Raw genomic sequence first — 12,327 nt, 5'->3', positions numbered from 1 at the left:
GTACTAGTGGACTGTAGATATAACTGCAGCAATCAATGCCAGTCAGCTGCTGCAAAGGCAAATGGTCTTGGGGTGCATTAAGAGGTATAGGGGCAAGGGACGAGAACATTATCCTCCCATTATATAAGGCACTTGTCAGGCCTCACATGGAATACTGCGTACAGTTCTGGTCACCGGGGCTCAGGAAAGATGTTACAGTGCTGGAGGGGGTTCAAAGAAGGGCAACTAAACTAATACATGGAATGACGGGACTGGAATACCCAGAGAGGCACCAAAACTGGGATTATTCACCCTGGAAAAAAGACGGCTAAGGGGTTACCAAATAACTATGTATAAATACATGAGGGGACGATACAAGGATCTCTCTAATGATCTGTTTATACCCAGGACTGCAACGGTAACAAGAGGACATCCGCTACGTCTAGAAGAAAGCAGGTTTCATCACCAACACAGAAGGGGGTTCTTTACTGTAAGAGCAGTTAGACTGTGGACCTCTCTGCCTGAGGAAGTGGTGATGGCATGATTTATAGAGGAGCTCGGCGCCGCCCGGCCTGACATCTCACGCACACAGCTCTGCGCCGCCGCCCGGCCTGACATCTCACGCACACAGCTCTGCGCCGCCGCCCGGCCTGACATCTCACGCACACACAGCTCTGAGCCGCCGCCCGGCCTGACATCACACACACACACAGCTCTGCGCCGCCGCCCGGCCTGACATCACACACACACACACACAGCTCTGCGCCGCCGCCCGGCCTGACATCACACACACACACACACAGCTCTGCGCCGCCGCCCGGCCTGACATCACACACACACAGCTCTGCGCCATTTATTCTGATCCCTTAGGCTAGTGATGAGGAACCTTTAAGACTTATTTATCGTAAAATGCCACCATGTTAGGGGGCGGAGCATATCACAAGATCTTTACCTCCATTATAACAGGGACCTTTGATAATAGATAGGAAGGAATGCCCTGTTTTTTTTTTTCTTGCTGGAGTACAAATGGTCCAAATGTTTTTTGTTTTTTTTGTTTTAATGCAGATATGCTACAGGTTTTGCTGTGGAGATCCCACTGCATTTTTTTTGCCACGTGTAAACCTACCCCAAGGGCTCATGTCCACGGGCAATGGTGCACTGCGTTATCTGCGGCGATGACGTGGGTAATGCAGTGAATGCTTTCCGTAGCGCTGCTATGAATGGCGAAGCGCTGACGTCCACAAGAGGAGAATCATAGCGATTCGCCGCTCGCGGCATTCAAATCGCGGTGAGCCTGTCAGATAGGCAAGTCCAGAGACCTGACGGCGCTCCCTCCCTGCTCCCCCGCGGCGGAATATCGCTAGCCATATTCAGTCACGGCTGTGGACAGGCGGCCTTAGTCAGCTTGAGCTACGTTGCCATGTGCAGAGTAGCCTCAAGTGTCCCCTATATCAGCCCCAGTACTACTAGTGTCGCCCACACAGTGGCCCCAATGTAGTGGCCCAGAGTAAACGGGGCCCCTTCATTATGTCTTGTATGTTTGTGCTGTGTTGTAGGAGTATTGCATCTCTACAGTAGTGAAATGGTTAATGACAAATATCCGCTGTCTTGTCTGGAAAATGTATCTATTTGTGTTGAGTTTGTGGTCATGTGAGGATGCTTGATATGTCTTTGCAAGGCGGATGCAAAGGGGAGAGAGACTCAGCAGTCTGTGGAGGAGCAAGCTCCTTAGGGAGCAGGAGCGACCCCACCTCGTCCTACGAGGAGCCGCAGGATGGCAGAGGCTGAGCGACTACTTTGTGTGTGCTCTGGGTCCAATCTACCTAGGCCATCATGCTAGTGACCTGGAGGAGCACAAGCGTGAGAGACCGCCATGCAGCGCTGACTGCCTTTGCTTTGAAACCTGAGTGTGTACCGGTAGAGAAAGAAGAGTTTTTCGGGAACCGGATCACACATAACGGGACTGCGGAGCGTCTGGAGTCTAACCCGGGAGAAACCTCCCTGCCACGTCTGTCTGCACCGGCGTCCTGAGGTCAGATCTGATCTGCTCTGGACTCTAACTCCAAAGCTTCAGGTAAACGCGAGCTACTTATGGATTCACCGCAGAGGATGGAATGATGGCGTCACGAGTGACAAGGACTTAAGGTAAACCACAAATTGGGTTGCCCTGTGAAATTCCCCCCCAGCAATGACTTGGTCGGGTCCTGTGCTACCCCCAGAGGAGGAGATGGTAGAGCCACCGTGACAAGTGACCAACCCTACCCCGTCATCTCGACTGTGGGCCTGCTCTTGTCTGCTGCCCCAGTAGTGGTAGTGTCGCCCACACAGTGACACCAGCAGCGACTTACCTCCTCCTTGTCTTCAAAGCGTTGCTGCGGATGGAAGTGTGTGCGTCTAGATGCCTCCTCCCTTCTCCTGTGGAACCAAGTAGGAGAGGTCGGGGGAGGAGGATCCCGGGTGCACACACCACATCACGTTGTGCACCCGTTGCAGTGCCGCTGAGTGATTACACCCTGGCTTGTAATCCTTTTCATGGTGACCAGACGTCGATGTGCGTGCCCACAGAGAGGACTCTGAGCGCCCCCTCTGGTACACATGCGATGGGTTCACCACCACAGCCTAAGGCTGTATCCACACAGACTACAAGACATGGCTACAGTGTGAAGCCCGGGGGATCCAGTGGGCTCTTTCACATGAGATCTTGTAGCCGTGTGGGTGCAGCCTGAGGATCATCCAGCAGGGATCACAACCAGCACATCAGTTCTGCATCGGATTCCCCATCATGTGATCCCTGACTCCTCCCACACAGGTGATCACATGACAGTGATGTCATCACAGGTCCTGTAAGCACACGGCTGCTGTCTGGCTCTGCAGGTGGGGGGTCTGTGTGTTTCAGTATGTTAGGACTGCTGGGGGAGGGGAGTGCTACAATCATGTGCTTGCATAAATATGCACACCCTAACACTACTCGTTGATGCAGCCTTTGACCTGACACCATTTAGGTTTTCTGGTCGGTGTCTGCCAGCATGGTGCTTCTTCACTTTGAGAGCTTTCCCAAGCTTCCTTGTAAAAGCATCACATGGGTAGTGCCCTCTTCAGGTCCCCAATAGACCTGCTATGGGGTTCAGGTCCGGGCTCTGGTGTGTAGCGCCCTCTTCAGGTCCCCAATAGACCTGCTATGGGGTTCAGGTCTGGGCTCTGGGGTGTAGCGCCCTCTTCAGGTCCCCCTGCAGATCAGCTTCTGGGTTCAGGTCTTGGCTCTGGTGTGTAGCGCCCTCTTCAGATCCCCCACAGATCTGCTATGGGGTTCAGGTCTGGGCTCTGGGGTGTAGCGCCCTCTTCAGAGCCCCCACAGCTCTGCTATGGGGTTCAGGTCTGGGCTCTGGTGTGTAGCGCCCTCTTCAGGTCCCTCATAGACCTGCTATGGGGTTCAGGTCTGGGCTCTGGTGTGTAGCGCCCTCTTCAGGTCCCTCATAGACCTGCTATGGGGTTCAGGTCTGGGCTCTGGTGTGTAGCGCCCTCTTCAGGTCCCTCATAGACCTGCTATGGGGTTCAGCTCTGGGCTCTGGTGTGTAGTGCCCTCTTCAGGTCCCTCATAGACCTGCTATGGGGTTCAGGTCTGGGCTCTGGTGTGTAGTGCCCTCTTCAGGTCCCCCGTGGATCTGCTATGGGGTTCAGGTCTGGGCTCTGGTGTGTAGCGCCCTCTTCAGGTCCCCCTGCAGATCAGCTTCTGGGTTCAGGTCTGGGCTCTGGTGTGTAGCGCCCTCTTCAGATCCCCCGTAGATCTGCTATGGGGTTCAGGTCTTGGCTCTGGTGTGTAGCGCCCTCTTCAGATCCCCCACAGATCTGCTATGGGGTTCAGGTCTGGGCTCTGCGGTGTAGCGCCCTCTTCAGAGCCCCCACAGCTCTGCTATGGGGTTCAGGTCTGGGCTCTGGTGTGTAGAGCCCTCTTCAGATCCCCTATAGCTCTGCTATGGGGTTCAGGTCTGGGCTCTTGTGTGTAGTGCCCTCTTCAGGTCCCTCATAGACCTGCTATGGGGTTCAGGTCTGGGCTCTGGTGTGTAGTGCCCTCTTCAGGTCCCTCATAGACCTGCTATGGGGTTCAGGTCTGGGCTCTGGTGTGTAGTGCTCTCTTCAGGTCCCTCATAGACCTGCTATGGGGTTCAGGTCTGGGCTCTGGTGTGTAGCGCCCTCTTCAGGTCCCTCATAGACCTATTATGGGGTTCAGGTCCGGGCTCTGGTGTGTAGCGCCCTCTTCAGATCCCCCACAGATCTGCTATGGCGTTCAGGTCCAGGCTCTGGGGTGTAGCGCCCTCTTCAGATCCCCCGTAGATCTGCTATGGGGTTCAGGTCTGGGCTCTGTTGTGTAGCACCCTCTTCAGATCCCCTATAGCTCTGCTATGGGGTTCAGGTCTGGGCTCTGGTGGGTAGCGCCCTCTTCAGGTCCCTCATAGACCTGCTATGGGGTTCAGGTCTGGGCTCTGGTGGGTAGCGCCCTCTTCAGGTCCCTCATAGACCTATTATGGGGTTCAGGTCCGGGCTCTGGTGTGTAGCGCCCTCTTCAGGTCCCCCGTAGATCTGCTATGGGGTTCAGGTCCAGGCTCTGGTGCGTAGCACCCTCTTCAGATCCCCTGTAGCTCTGCTATGGGGTTCAGGTCCGGGCTCTGGTGTGTAGCGCCCTCTTCAGGTCCCCCACAGATCTGCTATGGGGTTCAGGTCTGGGCTCTGGTGTGTAGCGCCCTCTTCAGGTCCCCCACAGATCTGCTATGGGGTTCAGGTTCGAGCTCTGGTGTGTAGCGCCCTCTTCAGGTCCCCCACAGATCTGCTATGGGGTTCAGGTCCGGGCTCTGGTGTGTAGCGCCCTCTTCAGGTCACCCACAGACCTGCTATGGGGTTCAGGTCTGGGCTCTGGTGTGTGGCGCCCTCTTCAGGTCCCCAATAGATCTGCTATGGGGTTCAGGTCTGGGCTCTGGTGTGTAGCGCCCTCTTCAGGTCCCTCATAAACCTGCTATGGGGTTCAGGTCTGGCCTCTGGTGTGTAGTGCCCTCTTTAGGTTCCCCATAGATCTGCTATGGTGTTTAGGTCTGCTCTCTGGTGTGTAGCGCCCTCTTCAGATCCCCCACAGATCTGCTATGGGGTTCAGGTCCGGGCTCTGGTGTGTAGTGCCCTCTTTAGGTCCCCCTGCAGATCAGCTTCTGGGTTCAGGTTTGGGCTCTGGTGTGTAGCGCCCTCTTCAGGTCCCTCATAGACCTGCTATGGGGTTCAGGTCCGCGCTCTGGTGTGTAGCGCCCTCTTCAGATCCCCCACAGATCTGCTATGGGGTTCAGATCCAGGCTCTGGTGTGTAGCACCCTCTTCAGGTCCCTCATAGATCTGCTATGGAGTTCAGGTCCAGGCTCTGGTGTGTAGCGCCCTCTTTAGGTCCCCCATAGATCTGCTATGGGGTTCAGGTCTGCTCTCTGGTGTGTAGCGCCCTCTTCAGGTCACCCGTAGCTCAGTTATGGGGTTCAGGTCTGAGCTGTGGTGTGTAGCGCCCTCTTTAGGTCCCCCACAGATCTGCTATGAGGTTCAGGTCTGCCCTCTGGTGTGTAGCACCCTCTTCAGGTCACCTGTAGCCCTGCTATAGGGTTCAGGTCCGGGCTCTGGTGTGTAGTGCCCTCTTCAGGCCCCCCATAGATCTGCTATGGGGTTCAGCTGCAGCCTCTAGTGGGACATTCTCTTGTTGCTTCGGTTCGTCCTGCTGAAAGGTGAATTTCCTCTTCATCTCCAGCTTTCCAGCAGAGAACTGAAGGTTTTGGGCCAGAATGGACGGATATTTGGGGCTGTTCATGCTTTCCTCCCCCACAGCCTGTAGATCTAAAGAACACAGGAGATGGTTGTCACTCGCCAGAAACTTAAACTCCTCTAATGTTGCTGTTGGCCTCCTGAAACAGTTCTCTTCTGGTCTTATCACCAGTCTGGAAGACATCCACTTCTTGGTGATGTCACTGTTGGGCCATTAATCCCCTGTGCTCCATGGTACATGTGATTTCTTGGCCCCCTTCTCCTGACTGACACCTTCCAACAATCAGACCTTGATATGGGGGAACCCAGAATCCCTGTAAATAATGGCAGCGGAGTGCTGACTGCTGTCTAACAGGAGGTTACATGTGATTGGCTGATTCTGAACACAACCCCATCCCCAAATATAAGAGGGTGTGAACACTTGTGCAAACACATTAGGTTAGTTTTTTGTTTCCACCCTAAAAGACAGTTTGCTCCCCAGTGGGATTGTACTGATAACGGGTCACATGGAAGGTGAATGACAAACCCTGGCAGTGTAACGGGAGGGGAGGGGGGGGGGGGGCAGACTTATCCGCTGTACTTTCATAACATCAACAGAATGGAGAAGGCCGAACATTTAGTTATAAAGTTTAAGAAGTAAACATTCTGTAAAATACAGGAATTACAGACCTGAATAGTAAGTGCGCCTAGAAGTCCTAGAGACGTGTTGGAAGCAGGCAGCGTACTGATTGCCATTGCCTGGATGGGCTGTGACCGCTGTGTCCACCTTCATGCAACTTTGTATAAAACAAATTATTTTCTTAAAAATAAAATTGCATGTAGAAGTCACACACATGTACCGTATAACAATAATAGATCCCGGTGTAGACATGTTGAAGTGGCACTCCGGCGGCGGTCACACACATGTACCGTATAACAATAATGGATCCCGGTGTAGACATGTTGAAGTGGCATTCTGGCAGCGGTCACACACATGTACCGTATAACAATAATAGATCCCGGTGTAGACATGTTGAAGTGGCATGCCGGCAGCGGTCACACACATGTACCGTATAACAATAATGGATCCCGGTGTAGACATGTTGAAGTGGCACTCCGGCGGCGGTCACACACATGTACCGTGTAACAATAATGGATCCCGGTGTAGACATGTTGAAGTGGCATTCTGGCAGCGGTCACACACATGTACCGTATAACAATAATAGATCCCGGTGTAGACATGTTGAAGTGGCACTCCGGCGGCGGTCACACACATGTACCGTGTAACAATAATGGATCCCGGTGTAGACATGTTGAAGTGGCATTCTGGCAGCGGTCACACACATGTACCGTGTAACAATAATGGATCCCGGTGTAGACATGTTGAAGGGGCATGCTGGCAGCGGTCACACACATGTACCGTATAACAATAATAGATCCTGGTGTAGACATGTAGGAGTGCGGCCTCCAGCGTGATGTTAGACACCAGGAGAGCTCCCACCTGTTGTGCTGGCTTGTTTCCTCCTGGCCGGTGTTTGTGACTCTGCTGGCTGCCCCGCTGTCCCTGGGCCTTTGTTGTGCTGCACCACGGTTTCTGTTGTGGAGGAGCAATAGATGGGAGAAGTGAAGGACAGTAATAGTACAGGCTAGTTTGTTGTGAGGCCGGTCTGTTGTTTAACAGAGTTGTGATGAGGAGGAAAGAAGTCGGCAGTGTACATGCACTTCATGATGGCACTCTGGTATCTGAACGCTACTGCAAATACGTTGCACCTTGCGGCTTCATGTGCAACATTGGAAAAAGTAGTGAATATTGAGTGGGGGTGATGTGGAACGCACGGAACCCTTTGTGGCATTTCTCAGTAAAGTGATGAGAATGGTCAATGAGGCAAACTGGTTGGCAACACTTGCTCATTGAAATCCTCCTGCTACCTTGGTAAAAAAAATACTCATGAAACATCTAGAGTTGTATTTGCTGCCTCCTGGTGGGACTTTGTTATCTCGCACTGTAATTGGGAAGGGTAAGCATGGCCCTGTTTTATACGCTGCATCTGCTTCATCTGCCTGTGTGAACACTATTATGCAGACCATTCCCAGCACTAGTGGTGTGGATATGCAAAATAATACACTAAGTAAACCTACTCTACACAATGCTTATCCAGCTGCGACTAAAGCAATGCTCTTCTGACTTCCCTCTCCGCTCGGGTTGGTAACCTGAAAGAGGATGTTGGATTTATAAGACACGATTTGCAGAAAGTTACTGAATGATTGTCTAAGGTAGAGACATGGACCAATGGAAGTAAAAGCTGACCTGATGCAGGATGCAGTTAGTAAATGTGAGCCGTCTATCTGTACTTTACGATATAAAGCAGATGATCTGGAAAATAGACTAAGGGGAAATAATTTGCGACTGCTGGAGGTTCCAGAAAAGGTGGAGACATTGATTGTGTCTGAGATGAACTATTGAGGAAGATGCTTGACACCTATCTTTGCTGTGGAAGGGCTCATAGAGCTCCTGCTAAACCCCCTCCACCGGGTGCCACGCCGAGAACTGTCTGATAAACTCCTGCATTATAAAGACCGGGACATTATGGTAAACAAAGGAAGAGGAATAAGAGATAATTATGGCTGGTCATTGTACAGCCGTCCTTCAAGATCATGCCGTGGTCCTACAAAGAAGGCTACAGGGTTTCATGGCTGAGAGCTGGGATGCGGGTGGGACTTCTTTCACGATTCTGGGGATGCCTCCCTGACAAACTTGAACAATATTTATATAACAGTAATAAGTCGTCCTTTTTATTAGTGAATATTGGTAGATTTGACTGCCTGAAATGAGATTACAGCGGTGCCTTGGGTTAAGAGTTTAATTCATTCCATGATGGAGCTCTTAACCCAAAACACTCTTATCTCAAAACCAGTTTCCTCATTGAAATGAATGGAAAAGCCATTAATCTGTTCCGGATCGCGAAGCTCTCCCACTGATTTCAATGGGGATGGCGTTGCCCCACGTCAAGCAATAATACGCCCATATCCCTGCAGTGATTTTCGGGGAAGGGCTTTAAATATAAGCCGTTCCCTGAAATCATCCCTAGCTGCAGTAAAAAAAAATAAAATATATATTCACCTGTCTGCCGGGGCTCAGGCGTGTCTAGCCGCCACTTGCTCTCCCTGCACTGCTCTGAAACTTTTCAGCAGGTGGGGATTGAAAATGGGGGAGAACATTTTCAAAACTGTACTTCTGTCAACAGCACTCACCACACTTCCAAATACGTATATGGTAATTGGTGCACGCCTCAGGAGGGACTGGATCCCAAATCCCATGTAATTCCAGAAAATCTAGACGGTAAAGGCAGCACTCCGCACAGCGATAAATAATCAATATGTGACCTTTATTAAGTCCATGGTCCTAAGCGTCAGCAACGTTTCAACCCTGACCGGGTCTTTTTCAAGCTTGAAAAAGACTCGGTCAGGGTTGAAATGTTGCTGACGCTTAGGACCATGGACTTCGATAATAAATGGTCACATGTTGATTATTTCTGTGCGAAGTGCTGCCTTTACCGTCTATCTTTTTTTTAATGGGGGGGAGAACAAACGGCAGCTAGACACGCCTGAGCCCCGGCAACAGTGGACAGGTTAATATATATGTTGATTTATAGGGATGATTTTCAGGGAAGGGCTTATATTTAAAGCCCTTCCCCGAAAATCACTGCAGTGGTTGTCAGCAGGCTATTGCTTTCAATGGGGCCACCGATAGCGGCGGTGGCCCCATTGAGAGCAAGGCTCTTTACCGAATTTTTGCTTTGACTTAAGAGCAAAAACTTGGGTTGAGAGCCTGCCCTCAAGTGAAAAAGCTTGTAAGCTAAGGCCCTCTTAACCCAAGGTATCACTGTATTTAATAGGTGGGCGGCTGCAGGGTACTGCTCTTCTTAGTATTAGCGACCTTAGTGTGGTATTGTGTTTGACCATTATCACTATGCCTAGGGAATATGGTTATTTGTGTAAAGGGTTGAGTGTGGCGGTATGTTAAAGGCATCCGGCGTCTTAAATTGTATGTGTAAAATGTAAATAATATTTACCATGGTTCAAGAGGTTAATATAATTTTGTGGAATATGCGGGATATGGGGGACAAAATTAAAAGATACATTTTTTTGTTTTTTTTTTCCCCATCTATTCAACAACTTCAACCAGCTCTTGTTAGTCTGTTAGAAACACATTGACCAGGAGATGTTGCACACTGGCTTCACCGTTCTGTATGGGCACATTGGTTTCTCTCTGTGTACTCGAGTTATTCACGTGGAATAAGTGTGTGGATTCCTAAATATCTATTGGATGACGGTCATCATTCATAGATTCTACGGGCAGATTTGTTTGTCTCAAATGTGTATATTGAGTAAAATAATTTTTAATACACCTCCACCCTGCATATTCCAGCAACTGTATTAAGATGATGATGGAGTTTGAAAGTGTGTGGATTCCTAAATATCTATTGGACGACCGTCATCGTTCATAGATTCTATGGGCAGATTTGTTTGTCTCAAATGTGTTTGAGTAAAATAATTTTTAATACACCTCCACCCTGTGTATTCCAACAACTGTATTAAGATGATCATGGAGTTTGACTGTATCCCCTGCTGGCTATTTGTGGGTGATTTTAATAATTGTCTGGGTCCCTGTTTGGACACATTTAATAAAGGCCCTATAGAGTCTTCTCCTTCCCCACCTATTGATGGAATTGGGTTGATGGGATCTGTGGACGTTGAGAAATCCAGAAGTTGGACAATACTCTGGTTGCTCCAGGTAACTTAATACACTTTGTATAATAGATCTCCCAATAGGTACTCTGTCTATGCAAATAGAGGATATTATGGTGTCTGGCATCGTCTCCCACTGTGGATGATTGGCGGGGAAATCTTATTAAAAGGCTTTTGATGCCACAACTCCTTCAGGTACTTCACAATATTTTTTAGCCTCCATACGATCTTTAGGAGTTGATTACGGAATAAGAAAACTGCTGGAAGCAAGTTGGAGACCCTTCAAAGGGAAAACTGGTCTGGAGGGTCGGCGATTTTTCTTAATATTTGGGTGTGTATATGTATATGTGTGTATAATATATAATTTTTTTTTTTTTTTTTTTTTTGACATCTCAATTTCACCAGTTGAAGGGGTGAGAGGAAAATGGGATTTGGGTTGAATGGTAGATTAGGGTTGTAGCCCCCCTATAATTTGGTATGTGTGAGAGGGATGAAAGGTGGGAAAAGGGACTCTATCCGACTACCAGTAATAATTAAATCATTGACTAAACTTAGGAAGATGGATTTATTACATACACCCCCATCTGCAGGAGCCCTAAATTGCCAGTTTTTTTTTTTGATTGGAGGGATTTTCACCACAGCAGAAGAGAGGGCTAATCTTCTTGGGGGTCTTTCTTCAATAGTAAAAAAATACATATTTTGCTATGTCAATGATAAAATAAGAGTTATGATTTTTTTGAAGTGGGGAGGAAGAGTCAAGATGGGGGGGGGGGGGGGGGGGAAAGCCAAGTCCTTAAGGGTTAATATCCTCAAATACTTCCCATTATTTTCTCCAGTAATTTCATTGTTTGACATGGGATTTATGTTTTTTGCTTTTTACATTCTCATTTTCTTTCCCTTAAGATCTTCACAGTATAGGATCTGCTGTTAAAAGATGGAGAAGGACAGGAACAAGATGGCGGAAAGTGTATTAAATCTTACCCTAGAGATACTCTTCCAGCTTACTGGAGAGGTGAGAGATTCTGATGATATAACCATAGATAAGAATGATGTAATGTGACAACAGATGATGTCACTGGAGAGGGGAGAGAGTCTGATGTCACATTACTCACGTTACATCATTCTGGTCTTGTAATAACAGATGATGTCACTGGAGAGGTGATGGACTCTGTAAATGTCTGTAGTGATATTTATTAATGTCTCCCCATATACAGGATTACACAGTAGTGAAGAAGACCTCTAGCGATGGCTGTCGGTCTCCTAAGTGTGATAAATGGGGAAGACCCCTAAGCCCAATCACGGGGCCCCCACCGCACCCCCTGATACATGAGGACATCAATGTACAGAAGATTCTAGAACTCACCAACAAGATGATTGAGCTGCTGACTGGAGAGGTAAAGCGGCAGGGAATGCTGGGACATTATACAGTAACAGCAATGGAGGCTTCTGGGTAATCTATATATATAAAGACGAAAGCCCTGACTGACTGTTTTCCAACTTCCCGATGTCGTAGAAACATGAATTTTGGGACAAGCATAGATTATCTCCAAAATAGGAAAAGTAATTGGGTCCCAACTCGATTATTAAATTCTAGCACAAAAGAATTAGTGTCGAAATTTAACGTACATAATCTAAATCTCTCACTTCCCAAAGTCATAGAAACATGAAATTTGGCACGGGCATTGATTATGTCATAAATAGGAAAAGCTAATGGGTCCCAACTCGATTATTCAATTCTAGCGCAAAAGAATTAGCGTCCAAATTTTACGTACATAATCTAATTCTCTCACTTCCCGATGTCATAGAAACTTGAAATTTGGCACGAGCATTGATTATG

At 48.9% G+C, this 12,327-nt stretch overlaps 1 protein-coding gene across 1 annotated transcript in view; it reads left to right on the top strand.

Moving 5' to 3' along the window:
* Positions 1-2,812: 2,812 nt before the first annotated feature.
* The window catches only part of LOC136628696 (zinc finger protein 585A-like), a 119,008-nt gene continuing 109,493 nt past the window's right edge, over positions 2,813-12,327 (top strand). The window contains exons 1-3 of the mRNA XM_066604800.1: positions 2,813-2,853; positions 11,394-11,502; positions 11,705-11,884. Of these exons, the coding sequence (XP_066460897.1) occupies positions 11,425-11,502; positions 11,705-11,884 (258 nt within the window). The 5' untranslated portion in view covers positions 2,813-2,853; positions 11,394-11,424. The remainder of the gene's footprint in view (positions 2,854-11,393; positions 11,503-11,704; positions 11,885-12,327) is intronic.

The sequence above is a fragment of the Eleutherodactylus coqui genome, chromosome 5 (assembly GCF_035609145.1).
Source record: "Eleutherodactylus coqui strain aEleCoq1 chromosome 5, aEleCoq1.hap1, whole genome shotgun sequence".
In the NCBI taxonomy this organism is placed as follows: domain Eukaryota; kingdom Metazoa; phylum Chordata; class Amphibia; order Anura; family Eleutherodactylidae; genus Eleutherodactylus; species Eleutherodactylus coqui.
Note: the sequence above shows the minus strand (reverse complement) of the source record. Positions and strands in the feature narration are given on the sequence as shown.